Source organism: Oryctolagus cuniculus, chromosome 3 (assembly GCF_964237555.1).
Source record: "Oryctolagus cuniculus chromosome 3, mOryCun1.1, whole genome shotgun sequence".
NCBI classification, from domain to species: Eukaryota; Metazoa; Chordata; class Mammalia; order Lagomorpha; family Leporidae; genus Oryctolagus; species Oryctolagus cuniculus.
Genome location: NC_091434.1, coordinates 158321288 through 158338579, shown reverse-complemented (window position 1 = coordinate 158338579; position 17292 = coordinate 158321288). Strand labels below are relative to the sequence as shown.

General features: G+C 50.7%; 1 protein-coding gene across 1 annotated transcript; it reads left to right on the top strand.

Moving 5' to 3' along the window:
* The first annotated feature begins 13712 nt into the window (after positions 1–13712).
* Positions 13713–16916, top strand: FEZF1 (FEZ family zinc finger 1). The gene is made up of 4 exons (XM_051849754.2): positions 13713–14792; positions 15020–15154; positions 15392–15524; positions 15960–16916. The coding sequence occupies exons 1-4, from the start codon at positions 13992–13994 to the stop codon at positions 16316–16318; spliced, it is 1428 nt and encodes a 475-aa protein (XP_051705714.1). The 5' UTR covers positions 13713–13991; the 3' UTR covers positions 16319–16916.
* Positions 16917–17292: the final 376 nt, after the last annotated feature.

Genomic DNA, 17292 nt, shown 5'->3' with positions numbered 1-17292 from the left:
GTTTCTTCTTAAAATCTGTTTTGTTACACTTTGTTTTCAAATGAGTAAAATATATTAACATTGTAGTTTGTACCTAATAGGCAGACACATTTATTAAAAGAATTACTGTGCCAACATAGTTCCATAGCAAAGGAAATGTTGACTAGACACTCAGATATTGTGTACTATTAATGTTACTAATTAATGTTATATAATAATCAGTGGTATTTAGTGCTAGCTAGTAATAGTAACAAGAAATTGACTAGCAGTAATTTCCTCAAATTATATTCTTGCTAGGATTTTGAAAGGTAATAGTATTATGCTTTGTAATTTCTCTCTGAATTTTTATTTTTGTAGTGTTCCCTGAAATAGACTATCAAATTGTGCTACTGCACTCATTCACACATAATTTCTTTAAAATCAAGTCAGTTAATTCAAAATAAGTGGAGGTATCCATGAGTTTATGAATCTTATGTCCTAAAACTTCAGATGTGAAACGACTTGGACCTCCAAATTCACTCTCCCATGATTATTTTCAGTGATGACTAGGTGCCAGAAGTAGCCCACAAAAGTTCGTTCAGTCAACAGTTGTAGTATTGTTTGGGCTCAACTTCTGGGTCCTAGGGGTCAGATCACACAGATAAAAGAGGAAGGAGGTGATTTCTTCCCCTTTTCCAGCTTAGAAGTTAACTCAACCAATGCAGGGTTTCTGAAAGGCATTTTGTCCTCCATCCTCTTTTCCAAAACCCTGTTCTTCAAACCCTCAGCTGCCCAGTTGTGCTTTCCTAAATCCCCCTGTGGGACCTTGCCAAGCTGGCTGCTCCCCAGCTCAAATTTCTCCCTTCTTGGATATTACCCACTCATTTCCTTGAAATCAAGTGTCCCATTTCCTTGATACAGTTATCTCAGCATATTTGATCCATTATGTTCCAACATGTGAATAACTGATAACCTCTCCAAATCTACAAGAACTCTGTCTTAAAAAAAAAAAAAAAAAAAACGGAGCAACGTGTAGCTGTTACAATTCAGAAATAAGAGGGAAAAGCATTTAGGGGAGGAGAGCATTGGGAGCCAGGAGGGTGTTGCTGCAGCCCAGCCCAGGCCACCTTTTTCCCCCTTGTGGGTCAGTGCATTGGAGCTTCTCTCCAGATCTTGATGTTCTCTGTTCCTTCCTTTCTACACCCAAAACGGTTCTCAAACTCTTCCTCTACAAGGATGCCTGCAATGAAACACAGGTGGCAGACCTGCTCCTGTTGTGGTGAGGACTTCCAACATGTTCTCATGTTCGAGCCACAGAAAGGTATGTGAAGATGTAGAATTCTGAAAAGTGAAGAGTGACTTCTGGGTTTTTGCCCAGATAGTCTCTTCAACTAACTGCAAACTACTCTAAAATGACAACAGTTCTTCAGTGGTGTGTGTGTGTCACTGTTAGGATGAACGCCCAAGCATCTGTTAAAGGAAGCCAAGTTGTATGTGGTGCTATTTTACTAATAGTACCTTAAAATTTTAGTTAAAAATCTAACAAATCTTGCAGAAATTTTGAAGTGAAAATCATTTAACTTTAAAGAAATGGCTCTCCCTTCTTAAAGGTTTTTTGTTTGTTTTTTTGTTTGTTTGTTTTTTGTGGAAAGGGCAAAAGCATTCCTTGGACTGTTTGCAGAATGCTGGAGGAGAAAAATAAACTTATCTAACGTCCAGTGGGAATGGGTTCGTAAAGTAACACCTAGGAGGAAAGTTTCCCCAAACTCTTGTTGGAGAGAAAAAGTAATAATAATGCCTTTTTCCAGAAAGGGAAAAAGCCACAGGACGCATCATGTAAGGCTTGGGGCTCCAACAGCGGGTCGTTCTTATATTCACGTTATTTTTCCACTTGAATTCCTTTCCATCTTTACTTCTAATCCCTCGCTCTGGAGAAGGACTCCTGGGCTACTTTGCAGTAAACGCTCTCGAGGCTCCCACCGGGCCCCCAACCCCCCACCCCAGGTCACCGCGCCGCAGTGCCTGGGGCCGCTCCCCTCCCCGCCCTTCGTCATCAGCGACCTGCCGCGAGGGTCCCGCAGGCTCCGGGAAGGACAGGGGTAGCTCAGCAGGGAGAGCGCCACGACACCCGCTAGCCGCTGTTACCTGGGCACCGCAGGCTGCCGAGCGCGGCAGAGGCTCGCGGCCCCAGCGCCGCGGAGCGCGGTCCCTGTCTTCCGAGCTCCGCCGCCAGGCGCTTGTTGGAAAGACCCCAGTGGGGGAGATTACAGCGACCGCGCGATCGTCTTTATTTCCCACCCCCCCCCCCCGAAAGTGACCTGGAAATTTCCCAGTCCGGGGCCCTAAAGGGTGCTGATAGATCGGATGTTCCGGAAGGAGGCTCTCGGGCCGCTGGCAGCAGGGTCTCTGCGCGCCAGGGTTGCCACCACGCCTGCAGCAGAGCGTTCCCGGGGCGCCCTCCCACCTTCTCTGTGTGCGGAACGTGGACGCCTGTTGGCGTGGACGGTCGAGGGGCACATTGCTCATCCGGTGAGCCCTGAGTCCCCACCTTCTAGCCCTTGAAGACACGAGAAGGCCAAATGCACCTCCTTTTCCCTTCAAGTCCTGCTTCCAGCACTGGGACAGGACTGGGCTGTGGCGAAGAAAGACCAGGAGCCGCGACGCCTAAGAAGCGCGCGGCCTGGGGAGCCGGGGTGCGGTGGGGGAGACGACCCCTCAGGGAGCTCTGGGCGAGGCTTTCCCTGGGCCACCCCTATCCCAGCTGCAGACAGGGTGCAGGGATGCCCCTGGCTGCTCTCCTCTGTGACGCTAAGGTAGGGAAGGGAGCAGAGTCTGGTACAGGCTTGGTGCTAGCTCTGAGCCCGGGTTCCAGAAGTGACCAGACTCAGTGAACTTCGCACACTGTATCATGTGCAATATGTGATTATTCTCAAGAAGTAGGCATTGAACCGTGTGTTTGCACCATCAAGAGAGGAATCCCATCTGCTCACAAATGAAGACGACCCCTTGATTTAAAGACCGGTGCACCTGACAGCAACTTGAGCAACTGCAATGCGCCGCGACTGGGGCTCGGAAAAAGTTTGGCCTTGCTTCCCCGGGTCCGAGCTCTCTGGCCTTGGATAAGTTACTGAGGCTCTCTGTAAATGGACGCTTAATAAAAAAAAAAAAAAAAAAAAAAAAAAAAAAAGCCGTTGTAAGGATTAGAGACATGTGACCAGTTTTAGCGAGTATTCACAATTTTTAACGTAGGGAGGGATGCAACAGAAGTCCTAAGAGGTTGGCCTCTGCCAGGAGGCTCTCACCGGCCAGTCGCCCCGGGGTTAGCACATTCCTGTTGGATCCCACTCAGCTCTGAGTCTGCAGCCCAGCGCCTGGTGCGTCCGTGAACCGGTTCCCAGGCTATATAGAAGGCCAGCCTGGTGGGAGAAGAGGAGGAGCCGGGGAGGGCCAAGCCCACTGCGGTCAACAAGAGGCCGGCATTGTGCACAGCAGCCCCTAGAGCTGTGGTTGGGAAGGGAGGCGGCTGGAGGAAGGTTGTTGAGTCCCTAGTGGCCGGGAGATGTTGCTCAGGAACCCTGAAGACGGGGGTGAGCCTGGAGGGGCCAGATCACAAGCCAGAGATCTCAGGCCTCCTGTGGCCAGTGAGTTGAGCTCCAGGGACTTTCAGGGGGCAAAATGGTGTCCACTAACATGGTCCAAGGCTGTAAGGGCCCTGAAACAGCACCCTGCATCCCAGAATGGGCGTGCAGCACAATACCGCATTTGCAAAATGAGAAGCAGAAAGAAGAAAGAAGAAAGAAAAAAGAAAGGCAGAGAAGGCGTGGTCCCCTGCTAGCGCCCCGGGGTGGCCTCAGGCAAGGCAAAAACAGAAAAAAAGATTTTTTTTTTTTTTTTTAATAAAGAGCCAGCACCAAGTCTGGTCCGCGTAGCCGAGCAGGCACAACTTTCAGACTGCCTGGAAAACTTCAGCATCACAGAGGTCAAGCGCAGGGCGGAGGGCGCGCCCCGGGAGCCACAACCTGGCCAGTCCGTGGCGCAGGAGTCTTGCACCCTGGTGGAGCCGGGGACCAGCACGCAGAGGCCTTGGAGAAGTAGAAACTGAACACCCGACAGAGGTAGATACCCTGCCGGGCTTGGCTAGAACTGGAGCGCCGTTTTTAGCCGCAGGGATGTTCCCCCATCCGTCTTTATGAGTGACCGGCACGCATCCTCAAGACTGAGGATTCAGTACTAGAACGGTTTAAAGCACGGTCGTTTCCAACTTTACCGTAAAGGCGGCTATATTTCTGGGCGACAGGAGGGAGAAAAATCAACAAATAAACACACTCAGACTTCTCCCCAGTCTACACCCACGTTGTCGCCCCTAGATCGGTGACTCTCACTTCGGAGAGGACGTGAAGAGTGAGTTGATTTCAAGAACGACCAGACACAGCAGTTACTGTTGCTGCAGCCCTGGTCTAGGTTTGTTCCTGGAGCCCCCCTACACGTGGGTGACATCAATAGGTCCCTGCGCAGAAACTGAAAATACCAAGTCAAATTATTTTCTGTTCTGCTTTAAACCAGCCCTCGTTTGCCTTTTAGCACCACCTCCCCCCACCTTAGCCCTGCAAGTAACCAAAAGTATCTCTTTTGTCTGTGACTGGAGGAAAGAAACCTTGATTAAATATTGAAGTCTATTCTTTAGGGCATTTCCTTAAATGCCAAGGAAGCAAAACTAATTGTAACTTTGGAAGGAGATTCTGGTAGGAAGCAGAAAAAGTTTCATTAAACAGGGGTCGCCTAGGGGAAGGTCAGAACCCAATAGGACGGCAAGAACGGGACTTGGGGAAGGCCAGGTGAGCCAGCTGACTGTTGGGGAGGACAGGGCTTTTGTTAGGTCCTCCCTGCTGGACCGCCTGAAATAAAGTTTTTAAAGCATAAAGTTGCTGTAGTGAAAAAGCTCATCATTGTCATTCACTCAAATTCTACAGAGTTTTGTTTCAGTAAGGGATTGCTGGATGTGATCTTCCACTCCATCAGAAGAGTCTTTGGAAAGTGATTAATTTTATATAGGCATAAATGCTTAAGACAGGAAATCGGCTTCCAACAAATAGGGGATTTTTTTTTTTTTTGAAAAGCTGTTGTGAAGGTTAACTCCTGAATTTACAGAAGAAAGTGTCCCCTTGGGAAATAAGGACTGAGTGTCAGAGAGCAGGACCCCAAGGACAAGGAAAGTCCTTGAGGTTGTGAAAAATAATTTACCAAATGTAATTCCTATTTCCATGTATTTAACCTAAGATCTGTCGTGAAACAGAGTGGTTGTGTTTCAATCCAGTTGCCTGAAAAAGATTTTGGAAAAGCTCATAGTTAGCTTTTTGTTTGCTTGTTTAACAAGGTGGTAGCTTTTATATATAAAGTCATTTTATTTTGAAATCTCTTTTCAACCTCCACATCTTCTAGGAATGAAGGGGGCTTTATCTAGTCTTACTAGACAGAAAAAAAGATTCAAAATAAAGGGGGCACTGCCCAAACGCATTTCTGAACAAGGAGTCTGTTAGCTGTGTGTGGCCTTCTCTCAACTGGGGAACCTGGGCTAGGAGGCCAAAGCAGGGCAGGCAACTATCACAATGTATTCTATCTCTCAGGAGGCCCAGGACACACGTGAGAACATATGAAGAACCTGCCTAGAAAGGAAGAAAAGTGGTTCTTAATTGCAACGACCAGTTGGAGAATCTAGCATTTAAAGAGAGTGAGGGGCAGGGAGAAGAAAGAGGAATTCTATTTTGTCCCTTAACAGGCAGCAGCTGGGAATCAGGTAGGGGCAGAATTAATTGTTTACTTTTTAAAAAGTGGGCATGTTCTTGTCTTAGGTCCCCCTGTATGGATTTTCATTAAAACCTCCAGAAACTGACTTTAAAATAAGAACTGCAAACTCCTGATGGATTAAATATTAAGGAACGTGGCCACTGCTGCACACGTTTGGCAGAGAAAGGAGACGCTGGGTCACAGTAAAACACAGAAGGTAGAGGAACAGGAAGAAAGGCTGCTCCTGTTTCAGGCTTCCAGTGACCACCATGCCCACACCTGCATAACAAGAGAGAAGGGCTCAGATGCACACCCATCCCAGAGCCCTTGGACTTTTCAAGTCAGTCACACTTGGCAAGGCAAGCCACAAGGCTTAAGGGCACCTGTGCCAGACAACCCTCTGGGCTGACATAAGGGGGGTACCAGGATCCCACAGTCCCCGTCCTATCCCTACATTCTACAAGGAATCTACATTCTACAAGAGAATACCAAAAGTGGGGCTCCAAAAGTTTAAGCTTCTGCTGACATTTAAGTTCAAACAGAAGGGAAAAGCTCTTCCTGGAAAAGCCTGGATAGCAGCTACATGTATTTTGTAGCTGCCACATTTCATTTTCCTCCTGTGTTTGCTGTAAAGTAGGAGTCTGGTTGACAGTAAGCTCCTCTCTCTCTTTCATAGATGTTGATGCCTTCATTAATTTAGGGAAATAAAATATTGGAATTTCCCATTCATATTAAAAAAGATAATAACTTTGCTTAGAACACAACGTTGAGGTCAAATACAGGGGAGAAAGACCTTTGGAAAGAGGGGGACACCATTTAGACCCCATACCTCCAACTTTTGTACACAGTACATACTCTTAATTTTAAACTGCTTTTCCGTTACTCAGACATCTAAATCAATATCATCAAATTGGGTCGCCAGTCCCTCCTGTTTTTCTCCGTTCCTCTCCTTCAGCAGTGGTGTGAAAGTTCAGATACTCTTCGCCGTGCGTAAAAGCTCTGGAAATCAGCTAATGTGCCAACACTGGGAACATATCCAGGCCCATGGTGCGAAAATGGAATATGTGCTGTTGAATTATTATTTTTTGTCCTTTACGTTTACATCTACGCCCTTGTATTATGTAAATTTCTGAGAAGCTGTGAATCACAGGGTTAGGAAGAGGAGGGTCCCTCCACCCCCCACCCCCGCCCGCCTCCGCAAGCAACAGGCGTCGACCCCATTCAATCTTAGAATGATGCACAGCCTTGTTCATTTCTTGTTCTGGCTTTTTCACCTAGACCCAGCTTCCCTTCCCATCCGCGACCCGTGCACCTGCCCCAGAGAGAGGCCCCGGCGGGGACGCCTCCGCCGGCAGCTGGCCGATGCTCCAGCAGGGCCGGCGTCAACGTGGACCCGCGGGGCGCTTCGTGCCTGCAAGTGTTTCCAGCCCCAGACCGATGGTGAGGACCGACTCCCAGTTAGTGAGATCCTAGAGATGATAGGAAGAGAAAAAGTAAATAATAACTTCCAAATGAATTCCAGCTAAGGCGGCCATCATTTTACTTTACACTGTAAACCTCAGCACGGTTCCCTAAGGACGCATCAAGCCCCTTTCTTCTTGAGATTTTCTCGGCGTGCATATCTGAGCAGCAAGAGCAGGGCTGGGTCTGTCAGAGGCCTCCGGGACGGAAGGCGGGTCGCGGGGGAGCGCCCGTCCGCCCCGAGGACTGGGGGCCGGCCAGCGCGCTGCGGCCGCGCAAGCAGAGGAGCGAGCCGCGGGACGTCGCCCCCCTTGCCGAGCTCGGCCGGGAGGACCCCGGAGCAGCAAAAAGAAAGGACAAATTGGAGGGCGGGGCCAAGAGATGGTGGTAGAAGGAAATGGTCTTCAATTGGAGAATCTGGTTAGGGAAGTGTGTCCTGCCCCTGAGACCCGACTACTTCTCAGCCGGGACCCGAGGGTTTGGAAGGGAGGATTCGCGGGGGGGAAGGAGAGCGGACGAAAAGGCACCTTGCAGGAGCTGCTCGTACTCTGCCGCCATCCACTTTAAAACTGCTTTTAAAACAGAGTCGACAAAGCTAACCAAAAAGGGGTGGGGGCGTTAGTCTTTCCCTGGGCGTGCCACACCCCCAGGCCTGTTTCCTTTCGCCTGACATCTACATTAAATGACCCTTCAGTGACACTCTGAGCCGTCCAAGCGAGTCTATTAGCGACAGTTCTGTTCAAAAACTTTTCCAACCAGAGCTCTCCGCCATCTGTTCCTTGGTCCCACGCCCCCTCCCGAAACTCTCTGGAGCCCCCCTTCTGCCTTCCACCAGCCAGGAGGGGGTGGGGTAGGGTTGGGGGTTGGAGGAGAGATGGAGCCGCCCCAGGACCGCTGGGGACGCAGCGAGGTGGAGGGGGAGCGCAACTGAGCGGGAATGGAAGTGTCCGGGACCTCTTCGGCCGCTGCGCGCAGCCCAGCGAGCGCCGGAGCTGTGCACCTGGGAGGCGCAGGCGGAGCCCGGCAATACGCGCACCGCACCTCGGATGGGCGGTCTCTGGAGCTGCACCCCAGCTCCCCGGCTCACTCCCAGGCTTTTGAGCCGCCGCCCCCACTCCTACCCCTCCAAGGCAGCCTCTCGGAGCCCGGCCGCCCGCAGGCTTGCCCCGGTTTTTTTTTTTTTTTTTTTTTTTTAATTGTTTGGGACTCGGGAGCAAGAACCCAGAGTTTGGAGAGCCCGGCAGAGGAAAGTTTCCAGGCTTTGCTGTTGCCCTTCGAGTTCTGTTAAATGGCTCTGCTATGGGGGGGTGGGGGGGTGGGGGGAGGAAGGCGCCTCTGCTCCCACGCCAGCAGCGAGGACGCAGTTCCCAGGGGCAGCCAGGGCCGGGGGCGCCTTGGCCGCGGAGAGGATGGAGGCGGAGGCCGCCGAGGGCAGCGGGTCGGCGCGCACCGCTCCACACCGCGTGCGGCTGTCGGCTGGAGTCCAGAAGGTAACCGAGTTTATAAACGGCTCTCGGAGATTTCTGATTCAAGCATTTTGCTTTACCCCTGCGGTTCTTCTCCGTCTCGCTAAGCTCATTCCTTGCGCGGTGTGGTTTGAATGTCTACGATTGACTTTTATTTCGCGCCATCCCTTAAGGAAGAAAGTTTGTCAGTAACATGAAAAGTGCTTTGAACCTCAAGGAAAGAGTCGTGCCGAGAGTTGAATTCGGTTTTTATTTTTGACCACAAAAATGACGTTTAAGAACTGTCTGGGGACCGTGGCAAAATGCCCATCAGCCAATCGCACTAACCAGATCTTCCCATGGTTGTAAGCAGGCCGATAGGTGTGGAGCGAAAAGGCCTGTCTGAGGCGGCCTCGGCCAGCGGCTCTCCTCCCCGACTTCCAGGGTACCTTTGGAGATGACAAGCACAACTTCGCTGGGTTCTGTTGCTTGACTTGTAAGCAGCTCCAAGAAATGGCTGGAGAAACCGTTGCTTGTTTGCAAACTCCTTTTTTTTTTTTCTGTCAAGTCAGGGCCCTGAGTAGTAGCCTCGCAGTCTGGGGTGCATATGTTTCATACCCCACCGACCTAAGGGAACGGATGAGAAAAAGGCTAGCGTTAGTGGAAAGGCAGGCACCGGACAAGCCCAAGCGGCCGCCGTCGCGTTGCCTGCCCTGTAGTTCAGCACTCTCCTGTCTGCGCTCCTCATTTTCTTTTATAGGCTGATTTAATATGCAAGTGCTGCTTGGAGACGAATAATTTCAGTAGGTTTAAACGAAATCCTAATAGAAAAGAAATGGCGACAACCAAAGTCTAGAGACGGACAGCCCTCCCACCTCTCCTCCCTCAGAAGAGAGCAGGGCTGAGTTAGCTGGCCCTTCCCAGTCTCCTGACCTGTGATACCGTCCTTAACAAGCTATACAAAATTAGCAAGAGTTCTTCCTGTGTGACCGCCTCAGCAAAAGCACACCCAGTGGCAGCCTGAGAATTGAACTTGTACGTGTGTGTTACAGCGCTGGAAAGTTAGTTTGTGAACTCTTCTGAGGTCCTGGAAAAGACTTTCCTTGAATCCCTCTGACCTATCTGTGTCCTAGTCCAGCACCCCATCTCCATCACTCGCCCTCGCCAAACTACAGGAGACCAGAAATAAAAACTATGAGTGGAACTGTGGAGGAACTGAGGCGTGTTTTTCCCCTTCTTCAAGCATAGTATGGAGCCTTGGTGTTGTTATGAAAACGGGAAAAAGTGTAGATGCACCAGAACGTTTGGGGAGCTGCTGCCTCCTTAGCAGTAGTGACTTCTCTCCCTCCTTTTGCGGAGAAAAAGCAAAGAGAAAGCAGACTGTTGTTCTTGATGAAGGGAGGGGGAGCTCAGGAATGTCTGCCAGGACTAAAAACCCTGAAAACCTCACCTGAGATCAGTCAGCACTCTTGGCAGAATGCAGGATGTGTTTTCCAATCCATGTTTTTATGGTTTAAAAAATGCAACAGTATCTTGTGACTTATTAGGGGAAAAGAAATGAAAGATTATGGGTTTCTTGATAATTTCTGTTTCCATTACATTAGCTTTCAAAATTTCCGATTGAAGTAATCCTGACCAGAAACTTCATTTGCTTGTGATGAGGACTTAAATAGCATCTGAAAATCCTGCAAGTTCTTCAGTATTATCAAGAGTACAGTTAAGGAAGCATTGAAATCAAAAGTGAAAAAGGGGATTTTTAAATTACATTAGAGGAGTAGAACTTTTTTCTTTCTTTTCAGAAGATATTGGTCCAAGTTTGTTCTGTGACCTCTTTTACATCTCTGGTTCTCCCTCACCCCCCCCCCCCATCTCATGTGGATAAACCAAGCACTTAAAAAGTTGCCTTCCACCAGGATTTAAGGTGGATAGTTTAGGGCAAATACTGCCTTTCTGTGGTTAGGAAGGGAGGAACACTTAATTACCAGCTCTGAACAAAAATAAAGAGGGGGAGGGGATTAAAGGATTCCCCCAAGAAAATCCGAAGGACCTATAAGAGTTTCCATTTTGTTATTAATAAAACAAACAGGGGACCTTGGCATTCCTTTTTAGTAAATTAATTTTAAAGCACTGAACCATTGTAGAAGCTTCTAAATTTGTCAAATATCTTCTGCTTTTACTGCATTTTTGTTTTTCTTCAAATATATTTAGAAAAAAGTACCAGATAGAGTCGACAATAGAAGCTCATTCTAAATAATTGTGTGCTTTAAGACAATACTTACTAATAGAAATATTATTAAAGATGTATTTTTGAATGGGCTTTGAGTGGGAAATATTAACAAATGTTACCACCAAGACCTGGGCTTGCAAAGCACCTCTTCAAATCTTTAGGACTAACATGCTCAGAGCGATCTTAAAGGAAAGGCATATAATTAATGCGCTGCCATATTTGCCTTACTCAAATGGCATTTTCAAACTCTTGCCAAAAAGGCAAATTCCGAGAAGTCCGTGACAAGCAAACTGCTGAAATATTAGCTATACAAAACACGTACACGCCTTAGCCACTATTTCCCCTTCTTGGTTTAGTGTCCACCGAAGGAGATCCTTACCAAGGGCAAATAAAAGCTCTTTTTGCCGTTAAGGAGAGGGGAGGGGGAGGGCGAGAGAGGGAGAGGGAGGGACACGCGACGGATGTAAAACAAACTGGTGGCTTCCGTCCAGAAGGCAGGTAGCGCTTCGGAGGCCGGTGAGTAGTGCCAGTCCAGCGGGCGCTCCGACGCCTTCTAGAGCGGGGCGTTTCCGTGCTTCGCTGCTTTAAACCTGGCGCGGGGACCGCAGAGTGCAGCAGGCGGGAGACTTTTCGCTGTTGGGCAGCGGCAGGTAGGAAAAGGAACCTGATCCGCCCCAAAAGGCAGCAATTAAAGTCTTAACGGCGACCCATCTGTCGTGGGGGCCAAGCTCGTTCCCCTTTGTCTGATCAGGGGAAAGGAAGAGGCATTTCGGAGGTCTCAACAGCAAGAGGAAACACATTTTCCAGCGTGGGCGAGCCTCGAGTGGCCTCACGCGGACCAGGGACTGCTTGGAAGCGCCGCCCGGGAGGTGTGGGCGCCTCTTCCGCAGCTCGACCCGGGGCCCCCTTTCACCGCCCGTCAGTTCTCCCAGCCCCAACCCACTCTGAGACCCGAAACGAGGCCCTGCGGGCCTAGCTGCTAAGGTCACTCTCAGCCAGCCAGAACTCTCCCCCTTCTAGCCTTGTGGCTGCCCCCGACTTCCAGTAGGACTTGCTCATCCCGCCCTCCTTTTAGCAAGCCAGTTCCCCGCCACGGGCCCGGACTTTTCTTTCCACCCCTCTCGACTCTTGGGGCAGGGGCCGGACTCTCCCAGAAAGCCCGAGTGGGTCTGAGGGGGCTGGCTCCCTGGCCTGCCCTGAGCCAGAAATGGAGTAGAGAGGAAGGAATATTTTGAGGTCAGTTTCCTCTCCTCTCCCTGAGTTCCAACTTCGGGTCTTAGCAGCTCAACAAGCGCAGAATTTACAGCCCACCCCACCGCTGGCCCTTTCTGAGGCTCTTGACCAAGGACGCCACATCACGCTTGGCTCAATACCGGGCACCCGCTGGCACCCTTTCCACCGTCACCCACTCGGGGAGAACTCACCAAACAGATTTCACCTTGGCCTGCAGCCGACAGCCGCTCAGCCTCGTGCGCGCAGAACCCGCAGCGTCTTCCAGCCTCCAGCACCCCCTCGCGCGCGCCTAGCTCCGCGGGATCGCAGGTTTGCAGCCCCGCTGCTCCCCGCGCGCCCCGGGGCTCTCCGGCCTGAGCGATGAGAACCCGCAGCCACCGTCGTCTTCCGGGACCCTGGACTGCTCTGCCCCAGGAGTTTGGACCCAGGCGTCATACCCGGAGGGTGCGGGGCCGGGGGCGGGGGAAGCTGGAGGGTGGTGGTTTCCACGCGCTGCTTGGGAGGCGCGAGTGTAGCTGTGGCCAGGACTCCAGCGCCTGCAGGTCGATTCGCTCGCGGCTCGGCTGGGCTCAGACACTCTGACTACGGCCCGCGCGGCTTCCGGGAGGCAGGCAGCCCGGGTGGGGATCGCTAAGTTCTGTTTCCCTTCTCCGCTCAACGTTCAGTATTTAAAATGCCAGGAGAGCTCTAGCCGAGCGCAGGTACTTCAGAAAGCAAAGCTCTTTCCGAGCTCTCAACGGAAACTCAGAGAAGCGCGCGCGAGTGTGTTTGTGTGTATCCGGGGTGGGGTCCCGTCCGAGTCAAGGTTTCTAATGGCGTGATGCCCGCTTTTTCCTAGCAACTCCTCAACTTGGTGGATGGAGGGCGTCTTTCTCGGGCCTGCCGCCGCGGGCGTCGCCGTTACAAAACCACACGCACATAACAAGCCTCCCAAGACCTTTAATTCACAGGGGGGCGTATTGAGAGGCCAGTTACCTGCTGGCGTCTTCCAAATGGTCCTACTCGGTTCGGGCCGTGGAGATTCCAGGAAGACAAGAGTGCGCGTGGACCCCTCCACCCACCCCCGACCCTGGGGGGACAATGAGGGCTGCGGAGGCGGCGGCCCCGGGCCGGGCCCAGAGGAACCAAGCAAGAAAACCTGGAATTTCGCAGCCAGAGGCTCCCTGGCCAAGGCTTTCCAGAGTCCGGCGTTTGATAAATATAGCCCAGCACTTGCCCCTGAGTTAGACTCCGTTTCCTTATTTAGCCCTTGCACAATGATTTTTAGATGATGTCACTTAGAGCTAAACGAGAAAATTGATCTCAGATCTGCTTGGCCTCTGAAGCCTGGTTAAGCAGATTGAGAATTAAAAAGACAGAGGAAGCAAGTGGGGTGGGGGTGGGGGCTTGGAGGCGAGCGAAGTGTGAGCCCAAGAGGGTGCGCCGAGGGGAGGGCGAGACGCGCGGCGCACTGCGCTCCCGCCTCCTCTGGGCGGGGGAACCTCGCTCACTCACCAATGAAAAGTAGTCGCTGACTGCGGAGAAAAAAAAAAGTTTTCCTGTTGACTGTTGGAAGCGAATTGAGCAATTATCTAGTTTACCTTCTCCTCTTGGAAGTTAACGATTGGCGAGATCTTGGCTGCGTTATTGACACAACACTTTCTATTGATAGAAATAAGTAGTGATTGTCCCCGAGTCATTGGTGCGCCAAGAACTCTGCGATGGGCTGGCAGGAGTCCATTGGGCTGGGCAGGCAGGTTCGGCTGGTGATGCAGGGGAGGAGGAGGAGGAGGCTGCTCGTGGTGATGGTGCCGGTCCTCCTCTCCGCAGGTCTGTGACAAGCAGGGGACGAGGCAACTGACGGCGCAGCCCGGCTCCGGCGGACCGACGCTGGCGACTCAGACATGGACAGTAGCTGCCACAACGCGACCACCAAAATGTTAGCGACGGCTCCAGCCCGGGGCAACATGATGAGCACATCCAAACCCTTGGCTTTCTCCATCGAACGAATCATGGCGCGCACCCCCGAGCCCAAGGCCCTGCCCGTCCCCCATTTCCTGCAGGGAGCCGTGCCCAAGGGGGACCCCAAGCACTCTCTGCATCTCAACTCGTCGATCCCCTGCATGATCCCCTTCGTGCCCGTGGCGTACGACACCGGCTCCAAGGCAGGGGTGACGGGCTCCGAGCCACGGAAGGCGAGCCTGGAGGCCCCGGCTGCGCCCGCGGTGGCGCCCGCGGCTCCCGCGTTTAGCTGCAGCGACCTGCTCAACTGCGCGCTGAGTCTCAAGGGCGACCTGGCCCGCGACGCGTTGCCGCTGCAGCAGTACAAGCTGGTGAGGCCACGTGTGGTCAACCACTCTTCCTTCCACGCCATGGGTGCCCTGTGCTATCTGAACCGAGGTGACGGCCCGTGCCACCCGGCGGCCGGCGTCAACATCCACCCGGTGGCCTCCTACTTTCTCAGTTCCCCTTTGCACCCGCAGCCAAAAACGTATTTAGCCGAAAGGAATAAACTGGTGGTTCCCGCAGCGGAGAAGTACCCTTCCGGAGTTGCTTTCAAAGACCTGTCTCAGGCTCAGCTGCAGCATTACATGAAAGAGAGCGCCCAGCTTCTGTCGGAAAAAATCGGTTTCAAAACCTCGGACTTCAGCCGGGGCTCTCCTACTGCCAAGCCCAAAGTTTTCACTTGTGAAGTGTGCGGAAAGGCAAGTACTACGCAGAACAGAGTTCGTTCTTTCTTTCCTCCCTCCCTTCCTTTCTCTCTTCCTCCCTCCCTTCTTCCCTTCTCCCTCCTTCTTCCCTTCCTCCGTTTATTTTATTATTTTGGTGGGGGTTTTGATGCACTTTTGTTGTATTGTTAGAACCCCCACCCCACCCCCATTTAACTTCAAAGTGCTTGTTTGGCTAACTTGTTCTGTGTGTTTAATTTAAGGTCTTTAACGCGCACTATAACTTAACCCGTCACATGCCGGTGCACACGGGAGCCAGACCCTTCGTTTGCAAAGTGTGTGGAAAGGGGTTCCGTCAAGCCAGCACCCTGTGCAGGCACAAGATCATTCACACGCAGGTGTGTTCGCCCGTGTCCATTCCACCTGGGTTACTTCCCACCTGTGTGCGGGAAAATGGCAGGAAAAGCCTTCCTCTTTATCACAGGGTCTGTTTAAATGTGTGGCTGGACAGGGGCATGGTGGCTTGTGTTGTTTGTGTTCTGCTTAAAAGCATTAAATCACTAGTATTTACTTGCAGGACTCCTTGTGTTAACAAAATGCCTTAAATTCTCTGCTTTTCCTCTTTCCCGGCTTAGGAAAAACCTCACAAATGTAACCAGTGTGGCAAAGCATTTAATAGAAGTTCCACGTTAAACACGCATACCCGAATACATGCAGGCTACAAACCTTTCGTGTGTGAATTCTGTGGCAAAGGATTTCATCAAAAAGGTATCAAACCCAGAAGATATTGCCCTTTATGATAATCTTAACCTAAAATATAATTAATCTTTGGAAAACATTTTTTAATGCGATCTTTAAAAAAAAGTGTCTAACTACAAAGGTGATTGTGTTGCCATTCTAACACCCTTGCCAGAAAGATTGACCAGTGTGGGTTAAAGGCATAGCTTGTATATCAAATGGGTATTTCTTTTCATCCGGTGGTTATTGTTTTATATAGTTGGATTAATGAAGGCGTATTAAAATGTTGAGGAAACAGCCTTACTGTTGATGTTTAGATTAAAAACTGGTGGGAAAGCTACAGGCACATACAGCACCCCCGCACCGGTGGCGAGAGCTGCGGCGGCTCCTCCGCTGAGCTTGTTACCTTCGACTTGTGGGCTCGAGTTCTTTCAGAGCAACATCCCTGTCATTTGTCTGTTTCAGGGAATTACAAAAACCACAAGTTGACCCACAGCGGGGAGAAACAGTTCAAGTGCAATATCTGCAACAAGGCTTTCCACCAGGTTTACAACCTCACCTTCCACATGCACACTCACAACGACAAGAAGCCTTTCACCTGCCCCACGTGTGGCAAGGGCTTCTGCAGGAACTTTGACCTCAAGAAGCACGTCCGCAAACTGCACGACAGCAGCCTGGGGCTGCCCCGCACGCCCGCTGGGGAGCCAGGCACCGACCCGCCGCCTCCGCTACCGCAGCCGCCGCCCGCGACGCTGCCGCCTCTGCAACCGCCGCTGCCGCCCCCGGGGCCCCTGCAGCCCGGGCTCCACCAGGGCCACCAGTGATTCAGGCTAAAGTTCTTTCTCGCCCCAGAAGGGGCTCCCACTGCTGAGGCAGCCGCAGACTGGAGCTGGACCTCCTGGTCCGTGCTTGTCTGCAGATCCCAGGGCATGTTGGGCCCCACACTTTAGGGCTGAACAGAAGCCTCTGCATCCCCCAGCCCTTTTTGCCTCTTGCATGCACCTGCTAAATGGTTTTGTGTATTATATCCTATATAGGCACTAACGACTATGAGAAACTTGGAGAGTTCTGTTTGCTTTCTGATTTTGTTATTATTATTATTTTTTTAATTTCGAAGACTTCATCTCGGGTGGAGAGATGCTGTTTGTTTTGGTTTTAAACAAATTTCTGCTGTATTTATTGAGGACTGTATTATTCTACCCGGGAATGCTGCACCATTTTAATTTTATTATTGTATATATTTCCATTGTGTTGATGAGGTCTCAAGATGCCTGTTGATTGTTTATTATCATTTTCTCCCTCCCTGGAATTAAAAAAGTGTGTATGTTATACATACACACACACACATAGATGTGTGCACCTGTAAAGGCACATTCCACATTTGTGAGCACACACGTACACATATGCACACATACACATTAGGTTCTTTATGGATGAATTTAAATTTCGGTTTTGATTCTTGCACGTGAAATTGATTCATTGACTGTTGAAAATAAATACTTGGAACATGCTTATTTAATCAGAAAACTTTAGGGCTCTGTTGTATTATTCAACTAAAGATCCCTGATTCTGACCTCCTTCATTTGTCCTCCTTTCTAATCAATTCAGCCCAGGACTGGTACTGTCTGATGCTTTGATCTGAAAAATTCATCAAGCACAAATAGTGTCCCCAAATGTTTGGGTGTAGTTTTGAAACGTGGTCAAGTTGAGAGACAGATGAAGTAGAGTTTTGTTAACAGAAGCATCACGTCGTCTTGGTCCCTGTGATATGTTTGTAGTGCCGAGTGTGATTTGAACA

Excerpts from the sequence above, each read along its gene's own strand:
- FEZF1 (XM_051849754.2), top strand. The coding sequence starts at position 13,992 with ATGGACAGTAGCTGCCACAACGCGACCACCAAAATGTTAGCGACGGCT. Across the intron at positions 14,793-15,019 it reads CTTGTGAAGTGTGCGGAAAG|GTCTTTAACGCGCACTATAA; the intron begins GCAAGTACTACG and ends GTTTAATTTAAG. Across the intron at positions 15,155-15,391 it reads ACAAGATCATTCACACGCAG|GAAAAACCTCACAAATGTAA; the intron begins GTGTGTTCGCCC and ends TTCCCGGCTTAG.